Source organism: Lycorma delicatula, chromosome 1 (genome assembly GCF_047948215.1).
Source record: "Lycorma delicatula isolate Av1 chromosome 1, ASM4794821v1, whole genome shotgun sequence".
Classification (NCBI taxonomy): Eukaryota; Metazoa; Arthropoda; class Insecta; order Hemiptera; family Fulgoridae; genus Lycorma; species Lycorma delicatula.
The window spans coordinates 258,150,473-258,172,570 of record NC_134455.1 but is presented as its reverse complement, the minus strand read 5'-3'; the positions used below and the strand labels follow the sequence as shown (position 1 = coordinate 258,172,570).

The 22,098-nt window shown below is 27.9% G+C and overlaps 2 protein-coding genes across 3 annotated transcripts in view; both read right to left on the bottom strand.

The window, feature by feature from the left end:
* The window catches only part of LOC142330740 (uncharacterized), a 92,038-nt gene extending 79,464 nt beyond the window's left edge, over positions 1 to 12,574 (bottom strand). The window contains exon 1 of the mRNA XM_075376190.1: positions 12,375 to 12,574. Coding sequence (XP_075232305.1) covers positions 12,375 to 12,423 — 49 coding nt within the window. The 5' untranslated portion in view covers positions 12,424 to 12,574. The remainder of the gene's footprint in view (positions 1 to 12,374) is intronic.
* A 5,246-nt stretch (positions 12,575 to 17,820) lies between these two features.
* LOC142330730 (uncharacterized) overlaps positions 17,821 to 22,098 on the bottom strand; it is a 98,897-nt gene continuing 94,619 nt past the window's right edge. For both annotated transcript variants that reach the window (XM_075376177.1, XM_075376183.1), the window contains one exon: positions 17,821 to 20,363. In XM_075376177.1, coding sequence (XP_075232292.1) covers positions 20,221 to 20,363 — 143 coding nt within the window. In that variant the 3' untranslated portion in view covers positions 17,821 to 20,220. The remainder of the gene's footprint in view (positions 20,364 to 22,098) is intronic.

Below are 22,098 nucleotides of genomic sequence, written 5' to 3'. Positions count from 1 at the left end.
TAAATCCTAGTAAAGGCAGTTTACTTTTATACGGATTTGAATACTTGATGGTGGATACCGGTGTTCTTCGGTGGTTGGGTTTCAATTTACTACACATCTCAGGAATGGTCGACCTGATACTGTACAAGATTGCAATTCATTTACATTCATACATCCTCTGAAGTAATACTTTACAGTGCTAAACAGAAAAAGAAAGTTCGATATGCATAATTTTATCGATTGGCCACTGGAACGCATTAAAATGTAATTTTTAAAACGAAATGAACTAACAAGTATTTCCTTGTGTCCTTATATAATGGTAGATATATATTTAATATTATGTACTTATATCGTAATCGCAGGTTTTAAATTTAAAATAAAAAGTGTAAAGCTTGTATTATTCAAAATAATAAAATTAAATCGTTTAAAATGTTAGATTGATTTTTTAAAAGAAATTATACACTTTAAAAAAGACTATTCCACGTAAAAAAATAACTTTCTCACTAAAGTTGGTGATACAGACTCAGTTGAGTCGGAGAATTATAATTGTGCTACTTCTTGCATTAATAAATTTATGAGATGCAAACTCTCGCTCCATTAATGTAATGTAAATTACTTAAAATTGTAAAAAAAATGTTGTGTATAATTTAAAAATTATTCCTACCCACGCAATATTATAACAATAATTTTCAATTTTCCAATAAAAAAAGATCTCTTAATTTTGAAATTTTATAATAAATTAAAAAAAAAATTATACTTAAAACAGAAAAGAAAATATGCCTGCAAAGAAAAAGTACGTTATTTTATTTAAACAGGTAAATTCGAGAATAACTTTATTAATACTAAAAATACTAGAATATTTTTTATAAAATGATTTAATTTACGAATTACAAAATTTCATAAATTATTAGTCATAGATTGAGCAACTAATTTTGATTGGGGAACTGCTGAGAAATTGGTTTGACTGTTGGTTGATAAATATTGGCGGTACGTCATAATAGGTTCTCTTAACATTATATTAATAGTAACGGTAGGCCTATATTCTTAATAGTGTTACATTAATGTTAAAAATTTACCTTATTCAGGACAGTTTCTAAAACCGAACTGGACACAGTGTGATAGTTACACGTATATTTTCAAAAAAACATGGTGAAAGAGAAAAGTTTGATGAAGAAAACTAGTTATCACTAATTTAAATTTGTTACAGAATTCTGAAAGCCTACATCCTCTTTCAATTTTCTATCGACTCTATGGATCTCGATTATTTTTCATTTTGTTTTGTTCCCATTAAGATATCATTCCTGAATCTCATACAATTTCTTCTCAGCATTTCTTACATTCTTAATTAATAATTTATATTTTTCAAATATTATTTATTTTATCAAAAAATTATAAATTGTTAAAAATTATATCGTTAGATTACAGGTTATATCATAGGTTCTGGTTCAAATCCTGGTCGCGCAAGGCATTTTTCATATACTGGATATAATATTAGTGAGTACGTACTATTACATTTTACTTTTTCAGATGTACTTTTATCCTTTTGGAGATTGAACTTTGTTAAAAATAATTTTAGTGGATACCCTTTGCAAAATATTATAGCTCTTCATATTTATTTTTATACTACATATCTTCTTGGTACACGGATTAGAAATACACTATGATGAACTACAGAGTGAGAGATTTATTATTAAGCATAGTTTTCGGTTATTTTCGGTTAATAAGTTTTTACGGATCGTTACTACAATTTTATTCTTTTAATATCTTTTTGTAACAATTATGTCATGTTCCGACATCTGATCAAGGGAAAGAGTTAGAAATGTGGATATTTTACTTTAAGAGATAGAACACTTTTTTAAATCCTAGGATTTATAATGAAAAATTCATTTAGGTGAATGAAGTAAATAAAAAATCAAATTGCTTTTTCTGTGGTTGTTTAGTAGATGGAGAATTAATATTAGTTAGTCTTTCGGTTTTACAAATGTTTCTATCGTTCTGAATCTGTTTAAAAATTTCTTAATTAGTGTAGAATATTTATGGAATTCTCCAACAAAATGTGAATTTCCTAGGATAACTAGTTTGGGAAGTTCTTTAACGAATAGTATTTTCTACTTAAAGGTGAGCAGATATCGTTTATATGGTAGAAGTTAATTATTTTTACATTGCACTCGTAGAATACGATTTTATGTAAACGTAGGTTATTTCTTAAAATTGTTGATTATACTGTTTTTAGAGTACGATAATGCTCAAAAGATTTGTTTTAGCTATCGACATGCAATAAATAAAAATACTAATAATTATATTAATTTGTTTTGAGAATTATCAAAGTCGAATACAATAATCTATGATTTCATTAAAACATGTACGATCGCATGTTTCTTCTGAACGTACTAATGAAACCGGCAATCAAAATATCATAGCAAATTACATTCATCTTTATCGCTGAAGTGTTAGTTTCAACAGAAAGAAAACACAAAAGATTATTTTGCGATTCGAAAAAATTAGTTAGTATTAATGATCAAATTATTTTTACGCAAGGAAATCGTGTATCATTATATATTGCAATCATTTTATCGCCTGCATTTTGATACTATACAATATAATTCCGCTATGTATAATACAGAGATACTCGCATTTGATTTGATTCATGAAATGCAGTTATGCACAACTAGTAATATCTCACAGCGCAGTTACTTTCACAGGGATTTGAACGCTAGATCGTGGATACCGGTGTTCTTTGGTGGTTAGGTTTCAATTAACCACTCACCTCAGGAACGGTCGACCTGAGACTGTACAAGATTACACTTCATTTACATTCATACATATCATCCTCATTCATCCTCTGAAGTAATACTTTTCGGTGGTTCCAGGGGATAAACTGAAAAAGAAAGAAAGTTAATGTCTCACAGAAAGTATTGGAAAAGTCCACCGTTTTCCTGAAGGCAGGTCCGAACACTTTGTACCATATTTTTTGACACCCTTCGTAGGACATCCAAGGCTAACGGAATTCATCTCTGCACTAATGGCTCGCCCCGACTGTAGTAGAGTACGCAGGTTTGCTCGATATATACAACTTTTCAAAAAACCCCAGAGAAAGAAGTCCGGTGACGATAAGTCAGGGGAATGAGGGGGTCACAGACCTTTTAAAATCATGCGATCACCAAGCATTTCTTCCAAAACTTCCACGGTGTTTTTGGATATACGGCACGTTGCCTTGTCTTGTTGCAGGTAATAATGGCGTTCATCAGGCTGGAGAAGAACTAAAAATTGCATTATTTGTAGCACTTATATATATCTTGGTCAAGGGTTTCATAAAAAAAGATCGAGCCTGCTATTCGTCGACGAGAAATCGCACATCAAACCCCTCTCTTTTTCTCTTTAGTCTCCGGAACCACCGTAAGGTGTTACTTCAGAGGATTAATGAGCATGATATGTATGAATGTAAATGAAATGTAGTTTTATACTGCCTCAGGTTGACCACTCCTGCGAAGTGTGGTTATTTGAAACTCAACCACCAAAGAACACCGGTATCCACAATCTAGTATTCAAATCCGTATAAAAGTAACTGCCTTTATTAGGATTTGAACCTTAGAACTCTCAGCTTTGAAATCAGTTGATTTGCGATGACGAGTTAACCAGCCCGGTGGGCTCACACAAACCCATTTACCTTCTGTGAGAGCAACGGCGATTCATGTAAGGTGTATGAACTTCTTGTTGACCAATATCTGCTGTTCTGATTATTGATGAACCCGCCTAATGTAACTTTTTAAAATGCTAAAACGTGGTTACTCAATTTCAGTGCGCTCAAAACAAATGATATGATCGCACTACCTTGTTTCAACCAAAAAGAAATACAGCTTTTTTTATTACTGTTGCACACAAACGACTAAAGTGGTCTATTATTCCGTCGGCTTAATTCATTTATGATTCTGGTATTTTAATGAAGATACACTAATTTAATTTTTAAAAGGCTTAAAAAATATTTCATATTCACAAAAAATAAAACATCTGATGGATAACATACTCTAAACACGTAAAACAGAGAGTGAAAGTAGTGACGCTTTTCTACAATTTTATACTTTATTTCTACGTAAGACTATTTATATAACGGGACAAAGTGTTAAAATATTTATTATATATATTATATTTATAAAGCGATTACTTAAAAATCAAATGATAATTTAAACGTTCATGTTCATAATATTCATTTTTATACTAGGAAATTATGAGTCATGTCGTTTTAAGATCTAACAGCTAGGCGTTTCGAATAACTCAACTTCATTTCATATTAATGAATTCATATTCAACTAGTTAGCATTTTACATTGTTAAAGTGTTATTTACATACATATATCAAGTATTTTAGCAGGTGGGTTTGTTTGGATATTATTATTACATGTGTAGTCATTAGTATTGAAAGCATATTATTTTCATTGTATGAGTATTATAACAAACAGCCATAAAGATTTCTGTTATTTCACAGTATTGCAATAATGTACTTGTGTACTTGATTATGCTTTTTCTACCTGATAAAATTATTATGGTAGGACATCATTAATACGAATCTATTTATATTTTACAAAATTAAATTATTGAGCTTATCCAGCTCTGACAAAGTTTCAATAAATTTATCGCTTTCAATTATTAAAATATCAAACCGGTATTAAAGTAACAAATTTTAGAATCGCATTTGAAGTAGTAAATAATAAACTGCGGGCATATAAATAAAGACTTACAAACCTTTGTCTTTGTATTTTTTATAAAATTTGTCTCTGAGTTAGAATCTAACGGTTTTAAATGTTACACGTGTGTTTTTATTCTGATGCAACACGTCGATTATTCTAGATAAAATCCAACGGAAAATTCATGTTTGAGGATTATATTGTTTGATAGTACGAGTTGAATTAGAAATTACTTTGAAACATGAAACTTACAATCTCCAATTAGGCGCTAATAATAGAATACAAAAAACGTAGATAAACTAGAAAATCTGATATAAATATTCAATTTTTAATTGTCTTCTAGGAAGTATCAATGAGTAATCGGCACGGTGAATAGCGACAGTAAGTTTTTGGAAGGAAATGAGAAAATTTTCGTTTTTTTTTGTAAATACCTCCTAACCATAGGATTTTATAAAAAAAATACAGAGGTTGCTTTTTGAAACATTATAAAATTTCTTTTAATCTGATGTTTGTTTGGTCGATATACAGTAACCGTTGATTGAGGATACAATATCTTGAATCCTGTACGATTCCGTTTTGAAAAATTCGCTTTTAACTCTCTAACTTTACAGTTTACTAGGAAACAAAGTCTCCTTCAAAGTATAGTACTTTATGTTAGCGTTAATATAGTTCCTGTACGAACATTAGTAGCAAAAAATAGTAAACGGTGCATTTTTGCATACTTTTCATTGATATCTGAATCCAAGAAATTAAAAATTCAAATGTACGTAAACTAGTTTATTTTCCTTTCCGTAATTCATAAAGTAATGACGTAGTCTGCGTACATGGAAGCGTAACTTTTGGAAAAGCGTTATAATTTTCAGTGTTTACTTATATAAATATTTTATTCCGACGAAAACGTAATCTGATACAAAAGTATAAGTTGGTTGCTGTGCTTTTACATAATCAAAGCATTTTTGGGTTATTAATTACTATCTTGTTCATTAGTATCTTTAATAAAATAACTTCAGACAATATCACTCGCAATAATATAACAATAATAATTTTGGCTGAAATCGACAAATTGTCTTCATCAAAATCATAGTATGATTAACATAAGAATATCATTTATTATTACAAATATATTTTAATTTCACGACATAGTTGGCGATTCTAGATAAAAACTTAATGGAAAATTATATGTCAGATTGGCACGTTAATAAAGTTTACAAATTAAATTAAAATTTTGTTTTAAAAATCAAATTGAAGTAGTGATAAACAACGATATTAAATTAAGGGTTTGTACCGTTGTAGACATAAATCTTAATAAATTAATGATTTATAAAGAATAAAAATTTCAATTACTGTAAATGTTAAATTCATTTAACCGTCAACTTTTCTCCGGTAAGTGAAATACGATAGCACTCCGACTACAAACGCAAACTTCCACTCAGAACGATAAAGGTACTTTTGATGATTTTTTTTTTGATTTTTCGGAAAAATTGGAGTTAACATCTGATAGTAAATCTTTCGACTATTAAATCTGTGTAATTTACTTCATCTCGTTAGCCTACAAACTATTTATTTTACGCTTAAAATCAAGTTAAAAAAAATCTTAAAGTTAACGGCAGATATCAAAGTTTTATGTTTCTATCCAGTTCATCCTAAAAAAAAATATAATAATATCAAATTAAATAAATTATTTATCACTAAAGATTTTTAAAAAAATGTTTGTTTTACTAGATACTAAAATAATAAAAAAAAAATACTCGTTTAACAACATAACGATATGTGATAACACGTTTAAATTGCTGAATATTAAAAGAATCACGTTTTCAAAATACTGCAGCCTATTTTTCCAAATGATCTAAATTCCTTAGACTTATTACCAGCATCTTCAGTGGAGTTCAGTCCACGGAACTAGTTGCGAAAGGTCCTTAGAAAAAAACAGTTCAAGTGTCTTGTAAGTAAATGGTTTGAATTTGAAAATAAAATGAGTGCTAATATTTTGGAGTAAGCTAATTTAAAATTTGCAAATCAAATTTAATTAAGTAAATAAACCAATTAAATTAAAGGTGTTATGTAGATATTGCATTGTTGTTAAATCTGTCTACTAATTTATTTGTTGATTAAATCAAAATAAAGCTTTTTATAACAATTACAAAATATTTTTTTATTTAAGGTAAATTTCATTGTTATTCCAATAGCCATTTGAATTGTTGGATATGTGATTATGTGATTATATGTGATATGTGATTAAAGTTTAAAACAATTTTATAAATGTAGAAATACTAAGTAATATTACAGATTTCATTTGTTTAAACATAACTTTTAATAAAGTTTAAAAATGTGAATTTTTTTCATAAGATAATTATTTTATTTTATAGAAAATTAAATAGGTAATAGGTAAAATTTAAATAAATAGCTAATCATTGAAATTATTCTGTAAAAAGGGCAGTCAGAATAGTTTTATTATTTTTTGCGATGAATTCTAAACGTCTTATTTAAAGCGTTTTTCCGTAAACGTGGATTGTTTTAGATTTCTACGTTAACATTGCCAATTCATATTATTCAGTAACGTGGCAGAAATTATATTAAAACTAACTTAAAACTATCAAATTTATTTTAGTAATATTTTCGTAAAAGACTTTATTTCCTGGTAAATCACAAAAATAGAGCATTAAAATTGAATTTTTCAAATGGGAGTTATGTAGAGTTTAAAAATTGTATCTCAGTCAGTGTTTATTTTATACAAACCAAACAGAAAACAGATTAAAGGAAATTTTATAAGGTTTTAAAAAAGCCATCTACATTTTTTTATAAAATGTTTAAGTTTGGAAAAATTTTTAGAAAAAAATAATTTCCCTTACCACCTTCCAATAAATCTCTTGTCGTCATCGATCGCTACTTGTAGACCCAATAATACTTCGTATAATGAGAGATAAAAATAAAATTTATGTTATTTTTCATTACACTATTTTCCCTTACATTTTTGCAACACTGCAAGACAGTAGCAAAATGGATATTTAAAAATATTTTCACAATTAATTAAGACATGAAAAAAATAAAATTTTGATATAACTACGAGTATTTTATATATATATATATGAAAAAAGTTATGTTAAACTAATACTCGTATTTATATCAAAATTTTATTTTTTTCACGTCTATTAATTAATTGTGAAAAAATTTTTAAATATCCATTTTATATATATATATATATATATAATGTAATACAGGTCCCATTTTGAATTTTTTTAATAAATCATGAAGATATTTTTATATAAAAAATAATAAATAAATCAGTTGTTAGGAAAAGATTAATTTTATTTTTAACCTACAGTAATAACATAAATTTACCACAAAATTGAGTTTGTTTCGCCTGAACAGATGTAGTTTGGTTTGTTGAGAAGTCCATTTTCAAAATTATATTTAAATTGTGTAAAAAATCGACTTAGGTCTTTGTATAATAATGAATGTACGATATTCACTTTTGGAGGCAGCAATATTTTTCTTTTTGGTTACTAATTTTGAGTCGTGAGGATCATTTTGTCTTTGATCAACTTCCACATGTAAATTCATAGAACGATCTTATCACATAATCTTTTAGTTTATGAGATCACAGAGTGCTTCAGCGACGTTTATTGAGTAAAGTTTGATCAAAATCCATAAAATTATTTGACTAATATGCCTAAAGTATTTTAATGAAGACTTAGTTCTAATTTATTACTTTCGTGAAGTTAAATTCAATATCGGATTCTCGTTACAGAGACGACGAATCCCTTTACTATGTCGTTGAATAATATATTTAATCTGTATTATTTGCTTATTATTATTTTTTTATCAAATCTCATTTCTTCAATCAAGTTTCTCGACTTTTATGAGCTGTGTAAAATTGGTGTATTGTAACAAATTGTGTAATTCACTGTAAAATCAGTACCACAGAGCCAGAAATATTTGTTTTCATAATTTTTCTTTTCCAGTTTACATCTATATGTGTGTGTGTGTGTTACGGTAAAACCCCGAATACCGGTAAATCTTAAGTTTTACTGGTAAATTCTAACATTTAACAATTTACTTGGTAAGAGTCCGAAAAAATCTTGAAAACACATTTAATTCAGAATTTTACCAAATCGTTTTGGTCATTGTTGACAATTACCATATTCTGTTGGTAAAAGTTGACAATTCTGTAACGAAATCACTCCTAAATAGGAAAGAGCATGAATTTAAAAATGCTCTTCTCAATTTTGGGATTTCAGTTCAAAAATTCTATTAAATTAATAATTTTCAAACGTGAGAATAATCAATTAATAGTTAACTCTTAAATACACAGTCTGGGTCTAACAACCGGATTGTTTTTTAACCCAATTTATTTTCAATTTTTGCTGCGGGAAAAAAGTTTTGAATCCCAACCGAACGTTTTTCATTAAATACAGTCATTAAATACGGTCAACTTTTACCAACAGTCTATGGTAAATGTCAATAATGACCAAAACTATTTAGTAAAAGTCCGAAATAAATGTGTTTTCAAGATTTTTTCGGACTTTTACCAAGTGACTTGGTAAATGTTAGAATTTACCGGTAAAACTTAAGTTTTACCGGTAAAACTTATCGATAAAACTTAAGTTTTACCGGTATTCGGGGTTTTACCGTAACATATATATATATATATATACACACTTACACTAACCGGTCAGGGTTCGCTTCGAACCCTAACCTCTTCCTGGTTGAGGAAGAGCGAAGCGCTCTTCCTTCATTAGTACAGTGACGGGCTAGACGGGATACATTTGGAAGATACGTTTTTACACGTTCTTCGTACGGGTAAAAATGTATTTTGCCCGGTTCTTAGCGTTATCTGACAAACACCAATAGGCGTTGACCGTAATTCATTTCCATATTTTATTTAATTTTTTTTAATTTTATGTTTTTTGCTAAGAAACCGGAGGCAGTTACAGCCAGTCGCGTCGCATATACAGTAACAGTGGTAGTAGTTCTCTTGGTTGAGCCGCCGCACCGTACACCGTCGCACACTTAAAAAAATCGAAATTCAAAAAACCGAAAATGGTTTTTCGATATTTATCTGAAGAGCATTTGCAAGCCCGGATCTAGTGAATATCTCGTTTAGTAAAGACGGAAATGGGGAAAATTCGCAATCATTTTTAAACATTTTTATACCTTTTTCACCCCTTTTAAGGTCAAATTTCGAGAAATTTAGAAATTAGTTCTTAGATATTCACATGGTAGCGTCTCGGCTTTCATTCGGAGATCCCGGGATCGAACCCCGGTCAGTGGTGGCATTTTCACGCGCTACAAATCATTCATTTCATCCTCTGAAGCAATACCTACAATACATAACGGTGGTCATGGAGGTTAAGAAAAAAAACTGCTTGTTACAGAGCAATTAAAAACAATTGTAAAATTTAATGTTACCCCATTTTAACTCTTTAAATGCGGAATTTAAAGAAATCCTTTTGTAATGCGCATTTTCATCATAAGAAAAACATGTATACAAATTTTCATTCATTTTTCTTTAGTAGTTTTTGCTGTGCGTTGATTATTAGTAAGTCAAGACATCTTGTTTATAGGTATAGCTATACATATATATATATACACGTATGCAAACTTAGGTTGGTTACATCTTACATCAGAGTACATGTACTTGCACAATGACACTTACCCACATACATATACAGTTATCTGCGAGTGTAAATATACTTTTTTAACACATTCCTTTCACATTTTACTTATAAAGCTTTACTTATATAAAAAATTATACGAGTATAAGACTTATATTAAATCTTCTATTATTATTTTAAACTTATATTAAAACTTCTTTACTTATATAGCTTTTTTCTTTACTTTTATTACATATAAATCTTATCGATCGGAGAATTTAATTACTAGTAAATGTGACTTCAAATCTAAAGTATACATTTGAATCAATTCTAACATATACAGATTGTAACTTCTTCATTACATTTTCCTGTAGAAAAATCTTCTTAGTCAAATTTTTTGCTATAAAAATTCTTGAGTAAATTACACAGAAAGGAAACTACATTTGTTTATTGAATAGCATGACAAAATAAGATAACATCTTAAAAGATAGTTCAACCGTGTAATTTGCTTTCAAATTACATGGAAAATGTTCATTAAGAGGACTTTTCAAATCTGATCATACAGTTTCTTTTTCAACCGATACTGTTGTTAAGGTAGTTAAGAAGCATTTTTACTAAATAATCGAATAAAATATTTTATCTTATTATTTTTATCTATTAAATATCTTATTTTGTTAACTACTGACAATACATATTACAGAAAAACCAAACATTCCGTTTGTTTTGTAAATTTTGCATGTTTTAATTTTGTATGTTCTTTTTCTATGTAGTTTGCAAAAATTAATTATGTTAATGTGTGCAGTGCCTGCATGAGTTCTTTGCATCTGTGACTGGATGTGTCCTTTCATCCAGTCTGTTGGATACAGTGTTTAATGCTGGATGTACATTCATCCTTTAGCCCGCCGGGCTGGTCTAGTGGTTAAGTTGTCATCGCAAATCAGCTGATTTCAAAGTCGAGAGTTCCAAGGTTCAAATTCTAGTACTTTATATAAAAGTTCAAATCTTAGTATAATCTTTCTATATAAGGTTCAAATCTTAGTTACTTTTATACGGATTTGAATACTAGATTGTGGATACCGGTGTTCTTTGCTGATTGGGTTTCAATTAACCACACTTCTCAGGAGTGGTCGACCTGTACGAAGACTACACTTCAATTCTCTGAAGTAATATGGTGGTTCCAGAAGGTAAACAGAAAAAAGAGGATATACATTCATCCATAGATGCAAAGCACATATACAGATACAGGCACTACACAAAATAACACAATTAACTTTGGTAAATCGCCTCATAAAAAGAGGAAATAACATGCAAATTTTATATGTAGCACATAAAAACCAAGATCTTAGCAGTTTTGAACAACATGAAATTACAAACTCGTTAATTTAAAAAAGGGAAAAGTGTACTCTTATTAAATGGATAAACATATTATAGATCAACTGTTTAATCAGACTACCTATTAAAGTGGTTTTTCAGCCTTTTTAAAACAGGAGATAATAATTACAGCGCCTCTGGTACATTAACTTCACAAGGAATCACATAATTAATTTACGCTGAATGACTTCCTAACAGAAAAATTTTCATGTAAATCATGAAAGTGAAATTTGAAAGTAAATAAATTGTAATTTTTAATATTTATTACATTTATTCTACAACTCTCATTATGTTTTCAGTTAAAGTAAAAAAAAATAATTGTTATACGTATTTGGCTGTATTTTATTGCTGACATTTACAATACTACTTAGAATCAGAGGAATGTATATCTGAACTTTTATCTTGACAATGTTGAACTTGAATCTAAAACTGCAGAATATTAATTTCTGCTTTTTTAGCGTAAGTTTTCTGGTATTTAATCATTAACAATAAAATTAACCGAAACTTTATTAAAAATATTGAAATTTCATATTAAAATTTTGTTGACACTACAAAAACGTTTTTTATACATTGTATATTCAATTACTGAACTGCTCTATATTTATGCTTGCTTCCAAGAAAACAAAAGACAATTAAATATTTTATAGGTTAATTACATCATAAAACATCAAACAAATGATGATACCAACATTACATGAAACATGAGAATTTCAGTATTCTATATAATAATTAAATTCAATTTCACTTACCAAGAGCAGTTAAATTTATTATGAACACAAAAGGAAATTTATGTCTCATATTGCTTTATTTTAAGGAAAACATTACTTAATGAACAAATTGAATACTATGAGTAGAATATGTACTCTAACGAATGAGATAAGATAACAAACTATCAACACATGCAGTTTCACACCAGCTGTCTATGACAGTCGACACAAATGGTGTGCAGGAGTGGCAAATAGAATAGTAATTATTCATGCAAAACTTTTGTAATTATGAAACGTGCTTTTGAATTTATTATAAGCATTGTGTGTTTTTCTTTTTAAATTTAATTTACCTCAAGGTTAAAGTTAACACATACATATATAGATATCAGTATGGAATACACCAATGGGAGAATAAAATCATTGCACAACATTTTTTTTTTTTTATGTAAATATACATTTAAAATTAGTCATTTCAAATAAAGAAGGTTTATTGTTTTTACAGGTCTGTCTCATCTTTGATTACTTAATATATGCCTGTAATAATAATAATTTTTTTAATATATATTTTTATAAGTAAATAAGTAAATTTATATTTTTTTATATTTATATATATTTTTATTTATATAAAATTTATTTATATATTTATAAATATTTAAATATATATATATATATTTATATATTTTATTTAATATTTTTATTTATATACAATTCAATAAAATTATTATCATTTATTGAACTAGTATGGTATTTAATAAAAAATATTAGTTAACTATTATTACCAAATCGGGTTTAATTCATGAAAAACTGAATTTTACTTATCATTTACTGAAAAATTATTTACTTTTATACATCCAATAAGTTATTTCCAGAAAGTAAAGAAATATAAACTAATATAGTAATTGAAGTATTAACAGAATAATAACATACTAACTTCGTTAAATATATATGTCTCTGCAATCGTTTGGGAAAGATATTTAGAAAGAGTATCATTTGATAAGGATTTTTTTACCTTACCCTGAGAGCCTTATTACAAAATATTACCCATTACCAAAACTTTCAAATGGTGCATTACATTAAAGAATGTTACAAATTTAGCCTAACTGTCAGATTATTAATTATAATGTTTAATCAAATGGACATAAAACCTTTAAAATCCACACATTACTTTTACTGGAGAACTGCTTAATGTGTAAGTTTTTTCCAATATATTTTATAAAAATGTAAATAATGATTCTTTAAAGTATTTTCATCATCTGATATTACATTATTGGCAAATAGTAAAACTATGATGCTTTTCTTCTCCACAGTAATAAATCATATGAAAAAACATTAATTAAAATGAATAATCAGAAAATTAATCATCTTTTCCCTTTTTCCCTGTTTCTTTTTTCTATATTTCCCTTTTTCCCCTTTTTCCTGCACGTAAATCGGTCCAGTTTTTTAGTCTATAACGGACACACATAGGAACATTACCTTTTATATATATATATATATATATATAAAAGAAGAAAGTCTGTATATTTGTTTGTTTCGTAAATATCTCAACCCCAGCGCCACCTAGCGGATCCATTTTTCTTATAAAAATTGTTCTTTTCGCCTAACTAATACATATTCTGAATATGAGCCAAATCGGACCATAAATACAATTTTTCGAAATACCTCGACCCCAGCGCCAACTAGCAAGTCCAAACTAATTCAGAAATATTCGCGGGCAAGCGCACAAATCACCAAAGTTTCATCGCAATCGGATGAGTGGTATAGGAACGCGTACGGGACAAACAAACACAAACAAGCATTCATTTACATATATATATATATATATATATATATATATATAGATTGTATTTTTACTCATCATGTCAAACATCTTCAATCTAAAAATAATAAATGCATTTGCTTTTAAATTTCTCTGTATTTTATATAAAAATATAGTACAAAAATCAGAGTAATCCAGCAGCAACCTGAGAGAAAATAGCTCATTGTGATTGTTGCATGGTTTACCACCACAATTTCGTATTTAAGAGGCAGAATACTACTTCCGAAACACTGAAAAAAAGAATAATTAAAAACAAAATGCAGTTTTTCAGGTAACACTAAACTGTGTTAAATCTATTTTTGGAGCATCTAAAAATCTTAATAGTACCCGCATCATTACGTTTGATCATGTCTGTGCCCTCCTTGGCTTCCAGAACCCTTAGTATAATTAATATTTGAGAAAATGAATAATCGTTAAAATCTACATTAATAAAATAACAATTTGTGAACATATTTCCAATAACATGTTATTGGGAAAATCGTGATGTAAAGAAGCCAATTAGTGTCCCATTTTATATCACTTCTACCAGTTACATTTTTACTTCCTTGTACAAAGTAAAGGAAGTATTGTGATCGCGAAAAATTTTGGTTTTCACATTTCAAAGGAAATATCTATTTTGACCAGTTTCGGCGTGACGTCTGTACGTACGTATGTATCTCGCATAACTCAAAAATGATTAGCCGTAGTATGTTGAAATTTTGGATTTAGGACTGTTGTAACATCTAATTGTGCACCTCCCCTTTGATTGCAATCGACTGAACCAAAAGTGTCCAAAAATTGAATCCCCCAAAAATTGGATTGGATTTCTTAACTGCAGTAATAAGCCCTCATTGAGAGCTTTTCAACGATATATCATAAGTGTACTTAGTTTCATTGGTTCCAGAGTTTTAGTGAAATAAAATTTTAATTAATGAAATATTTGGATCTTACAAGGGAAGGCATATCGGTTCGAATCAGACTTCATCTCCCTTTTTTTTTAATTTAAATATATTGATTTATTAATAATTATTAACCTCCGATTGTAAAAACTGTTTTACAATAAATAATAATTCAATAATAACAATAAAAAGAAATATGAAAAAATATCAGAACTTATTAATGAAATAGAATTTTATGTACTTTTAAAAATGTTATATGTAATTTAATAGGGATACAAGGAAGTTATGGTATCCACACCAGATTTGGTGAAACATCTGATTATTTTTATTTATGCATTTGTTTCAGTCTACTTGATAATAAATATCACTATAAAATTTCCTGTTTCCTACCTTACCTGTTTCGAACAGTAAAGAAGGTAACTTTACTGTTACCTTCTCCTGTTTCGTTTTTGTTTTTGTTTTCATTTTCTTGATGGGTACATCAAAATAATTTAAAAAACATATTATTAGGTACTTATAAGACTTACATTTATTTAAACAGTAATAAAGGAACTTTTACTCTAACCTAATATTTCAGGTAAGATTGTTTAATTAATATTGGATGTTAATAAAAACTAATATTTTAGCAACTGTGTTACTGTTCACTTTTATTAAAGAACTGGAGGATTTTATCTCACTTTCAAATGAAATAAGTTTAAATGAGTGCAGCAAAAATGTGTATATGAAATTTAATAGGCGAACAAGGAAGTCATGTGGTGACCACATCAGATATTTCTTATCAGTACTGTACTAATAATAAGAAAAGTACTGGTTTTTTTCTAAGTAGTGGTTAACCAATTTTTTCTAGTACACAAGTACTAGTGTTAATATAAATTTGAACAGGAAGTTAATGATAAACCAAAACTGAAATATACTGCACCTTTTAAAATTAGAAATTTATGGAAAGACATTTCCATAACTAATAATTTTCTTATGACCCTTCCTGTGCATAATCAGTTTTAAAAGTTGTATTCTGCCTCTGTATCATCTTATAAAATTTGTGGAACAATATTTACCACTTCTACTTGTACATGACCAACACTTTGTTAAAACCAGGTTTCCTGCTCATACATATGTACTAGTAAATTGGCTAGTAAATTGTTATACTAAAAAGTGATTAAATTTTGTCACCTTGTGATTATAGATCTTGGAAAGATTATATCTGAAATTACTCATTGAAGAGAGAGGAGTAGTTACATGTGGTTATGCTGGAACAGACCCAAGTTAGAGTAAAAATTACTGTTGCTGAGGTAAAATCAGTCCTGAAGAATATGAAAGAAAAACTCCATCTCTTGATTCTGGCATAATAACAATTGAATTAATTTCCCATGCCTCATTGCATCTTTTAAATTAAATAATTTTTTTGGAAGGCATTCCCATAATTAACATATCACCTATGTTGTAAATAATTTATTATCTCTTATATCACAGTCTGTGATATTAGGGACACCTGGAGTGGAAGTGGTAAGATAATGAACAGCAGAAGGCAGTATGCAAGGAACTGCTGAAAGTAGTAGCACTAATTTAAATATTTATTTTAATATCTTTTGAATGAAATTTGTTCGTTCAAAAGAACAAAGATTTCTTCCATTCTGTTTGAATGGAAGAAATCTTACGTAACATAGATTTATAAGAGAGGGAATAAGAAAGAATGTTATAATTATAGAGGAATAAGCATGATTAGTTTGATTGGTAGGCTTTACAAGCTAAATTTAAAACCAGAATAGAATAAATAATGGAGAATTTGGAATTTTGGATGCCTTCAATTTGATAATTTTTTGGTTTAAATAGATCATAGAAATAATATCGAGTTTAAGGAGGATACAGATAATCTTTAAGGAAGGATTATGGCTTAGTGCCATATGTAGATTGTGGGAGGTTTCAGAAAGCAAAATATGAATAAAAACACTGTGCATAGGTCAAAGCTTTGTACATAGGTTGTACAGTTATGCATATTCAGGAAGAAACATTGTTTTTTAATAACTAAAGGTGTAAAGCAGTGTTGTAGCTTCTCTTCTATAATTTTTCAAATATATTACAACACACTTTGAAGATAGAGAGTGCAAAATTTCAGTTCATAATTTTAGAAGTTGACAATCATTATATAAATAATCTCTTTGCTGATGATCAGTTTATAATGTTTGATAATAGAATTTACTTGCTGGAAGAAGTTATACATAAATACGTACCGGCAATGGGGTTTGGAAATAAATTTTGACAAAACAGAATATATGGCTCTTGGAGTTTCAGTCTGTAATATAATAATGTCAGCCTATGTTGACAAATAACAGCTTGTAATGGAAGTTTTAGATATTGGACCTGATCCTTTCATTGGATGGCAGAGGTAGGGAAAAGAAATGGATGAAGATAGGAAATAACATAACTACCATCAGAACATTATATCTGGTTTTATGGGATAAAAATATCTTAAAAAAGTAATTTGTAGGAGGAAATAAAGGTGCAAATGAATGCAAAAGATTCTTATTGATCCAATTTTCAGTAACCAGTTAGTTCGGTATGGATACATGTAACATATGAATGAGGGTAAGATATTGCAACGTGTGCGAAACTGGCAACTAGCTGGAACTAGGAGCACTAATCATGTAAATGAAAATCCCAGTCTCAAACTCTAAATCTGAGTTTATTCATCAAATCGGAATTTCTTTTCAGTGGAGTTTTGTCCATTAAAAAGATAAAAATAAATAAATAAAATGTTTACACAATAATGTTTAGCTATTCTGTAATTTATTTAAACATAAATAAATGCACATAATATTTTACATTATCTTGTCATTAAAATAAATATATATATTATAATAGAACATACAAAAGTTTCACTTATATATATATAAACATTCTATTCTATTAAAAAAAAATGCTTAATATTTCTAAAAATTAAAAAAGAAGATAATACAAAAATTATGAAAACAAAATAATTTCTTATAAGTTTTATCAAGTAAAAAAAAAGAAAAACTAACAAAAACTAAAAATAGAGAATATATATATGTAAAAATAAAAGAACTTATTTTTTATTAATTCGTATTAATTGAATACCATAAATTATTTGTTACATGTATTAAACAATATTCAATGTAGATAACTGTCAGACTAGTAATACTCAATAGTACCACTGCAAATCTTGTTTTTTGTTTATAAGATTGAATTTAATGCAGTTAGTTTCTATAATATATGTATTGCTTAAATCTTTCTGTCCATTCTTACTGATTTTACTAATAATTAATTAGTAGATAGTGGAGTTTTATTAATTTTTGTAAACATGTTTTTTGTCTGATTGTTTTATCAATCATCCAATAATGTACATTTCCAAATGATAAAGGTATTATTTATTATTCTATTCCCTCACTTTATGATATGTTTTTAAAGTTCTGTCTGGACTCTGAATGACAAAGACAATATTGATGACAGTCATGCGTTCATTGGATTGATCTTACACTTTTCGTACAATATTCTTTCAGCTCATTTTTTTTATTTATCTCTTAGAAGTTAGTGCCTAAATGATTAGTGAATTGTTGGTAATTAATTGTTTTTAATACAGAGCTGACACTATAAGTAGAAATCAATTTTTTTCATTATGTCCAGTGATTCAAACTTTTTAAAAATAACAATAAAATATGTATATTTTTATTATTTTTTTTTTTTTGTAATATTTTCATAATTATTTTGTGAAAATTATTCATATTTATTTACTTAATCTATAATTCACGAATAATAGTAAAGGAAACTAATATATTTTTTAAAATACTTTTTCTTATCATTATTTGTTTCTTTTCTTGATGAGTGAATAATTTCTTTTTTTTAGTTACTATAGTTTGGTTTTGTACTTTGATTATCAACATGAATAATTTGTCAAATGTGACTTGACAATTGATGTCAAAAATGACAGAAGTCACTCTTAAATATCGCATAGCTATTTTAAAAAGTAATGAGACCTTAACCAAATTTATTAAAAAACCTGAAATGATTCTTTCTTCACTCCTACTTTATCTCATATTAAGCCTACTATCACTGAAATGGAATTGATGTTTAGCCTCAGTTGTGACTGTCAACATTGCAATTAACATTATCCTCCAAGAAAGCAATTCTGACTAGTGCCTCTCCTAACATGCATCACAGCCATAAGAAAAGTTGCGATGGATAGTGTAAAGCAGTAAATTATGTACCTCCTTCATTCAATAAATAATGTACTATACACAATCCTTATTAATAGAGGAGAGTTTAAATATAAACACCAGCATTAATACTTGAAGCGACATAAATTTTTTATGCTTTTATTATTGATATAAAATTTTTGTTTTTGTTTTTATTAAGTTCTAAATGTGAGTTATTTTTTTTTTACATTTATAGATATTGATATAGATTACTTGTTTGGATTATATTAATATATAATTAATTTTATGACATTAAAATATACTACTTTCTTCTTTTTACCTTCTATTTCCAATCAGTCATCTTTTAAATAAGTTGAGTGAAGTTTGTTTAAGTGTAATGATAATTAATAATCTTTTTTCTCTTAATATTAATATCATCCGGCAGAAGCAAAAAATAATAATTTTGCATTTTGTAACACCTACGATGAAATGATGTAACTAAGAAAAGATTACTTCTTATCATTCAATATCTTTTATTATTTTTTTAACGGTAATATTTCTTCGATAAAAAATATCCATTTTTAAAATTAAAAATTATTTCAGAAAGACTGAATCCAATTTTAAACTATCTCAATTTACAAGTTATAGATTTATTATGAAATTAGATTTTGAACATAAAATCAGTTAGATTAAAGATCACATTTAACATGAGCAGATTAGATTTAAGATTTTCTAGTCAAAAATAAACATCATGGAGAAGATAAGATTTAAAAAAATTATAAACAGTTTTTTTTATATGCACTATATGGTACAATTGTATGCTATTAAACTAAGGATTAAGTTTAAATAAAAAGATCTTCATCAAAGTCTGTGATCAAAGAAAACATTTATTGCACAATGAAGAATTGTGTTCTTTACTCTTCTAGTCTTTTGTAATTAACTGCACATTTTATTTTTTATGTGACTTGCCTTGTACAGTTTTTCTTAAATTGAACAGTCATTTGGCAGTATTAATGTGACATCACATATATATTGAAAAAAATGTATTAAAGATTGTCTTTCAGTAAAATAGATATTAACAGAGCTATCAAGACAGGGCTGCTAACAATTTTAATTGTACCACTGTAACAAGTTAGACCTTCATGACTTAGGGTATACTTAATCATTTGTGGAAAACGACAATCATCTTCTGTAACAAAAATCATAAAAATGTTGATTAACTTACATTTCAATTAACGGAATATACATCCTGATTTATTAAATATCAGTTACACAAAGCACCAAAACAGTTAAATTGACAATCACCAGGATGGTGTGTTGTTGCTGATCACAACACTGTCAACCTAACTTTGAAAAATATTCATTATTAAGAACATCTGGTGAAATAAATACATTCAAAAATGGCAAAAAAAGAGAATTTTGATTAAAATAACCTTACCTGTCATCTTTTTATTTGATTACCTACCTAGGTAATCTTGTTCTTACATTATCTACATTAACCCCATTACCTCACACTCTATCAAAAACAAATTACACTTGATATAAAAATGTTTGTGTATATATATATATATATATATTTTTTTTTTTTTTTTTTTGCCTGATGCTATCTCCACATAATAAGCTCGAAGCCTGTGCGTGGGATATGGAAATGTAGCGAATGAAAAAATGTCATGCCTGACCGGGATTCGAACCCAGGAACTCCGGATGAAAACAATTTTTTAAAAAAAAATTTTTATTTTATTGTAATTCACCAGTAGTTGTGGTCAAACATCGACTGGCTGATACAAAATGAAGTGCTAGAAGAACCCCACATGCAACATCTGTGCCGAATTGGCACAGATCTGATGAACAGCATAGCTGTTCATCAACTGTTTATACTACTCGATTAAAGTCAGTATGTATACAGTAAGACTATTGTTTATTCCAATCAATAAACAAATTCACGTCTCGTATTTATTAGTTATTTAATCCTGAGTTTATATATTATTAAATTAATAGTTTATTTTTTTATTAGATACTGAAATAGACATGTTATAAAATATTGTGCAGACTAATCGACTATTACTGGTTAGTGTATAGGCCAAAGTATACTTATTTATAACTGTAAATAATATCCAAGCCAAACAAGCGCAAGGTTGATGTCTACTGTTTATGCTACGCTCTTCGCCCTGTGCTCTGGGAGTGGCGAACAACCGTGCGCTAGCCAAGGCAATGAGCCATACATAAGAAGAATTTCTTTATTCAGGTTTGTGTAAATAATCACCGAACGATGTGTCATTCTAAACATTCAAATGAAACATTAAATAATGATAATTTATAAAAACCACTTACCAACAACCTTTTTATATGTGTTCAAGTACTTTCGGATACCAAATCCATCTTCAGGAACTCAAAATACTTTTATATTATTCTTAAAATAAAAAAAATAAAACTCATTCATCGTTATGTAAAATGCAAAAATGTACAATAGTAGTCGTCATGTTTTAAAGGATTATGTTGACTTAGCGTCCAGTCACAATAAAAGTTTCCACCGTTATGTTAAAATTAGAAGCAAACGTCGTGGTCAACCCACTTTATAGTTATAGTTCAGAACTTGCTTTTATAATATGTCATTGTCAAATCTTGTTTATTCATTCATTAATTTATTATTATTAATATGTATATGGTAATTTTCTAAGTTATTATTACCTTGTATATTATTTGAAAAATCAAGAATTTCAATAAAATTTTCCGGATTATATTTATGGTTATTATTGATAATGTGTTAAGCAAAATTAGACCTTTCTATTTGATCTTTTTTTTATACAGTTTATGTTCTCGTATTCTAACTGAAAAAGATAGATTTGTCTTACCAATGTATTTTAAATCACAATCGGCGCATTTTAACTATATACGCCTTGACCATCTAAATTAATTTTATTCCC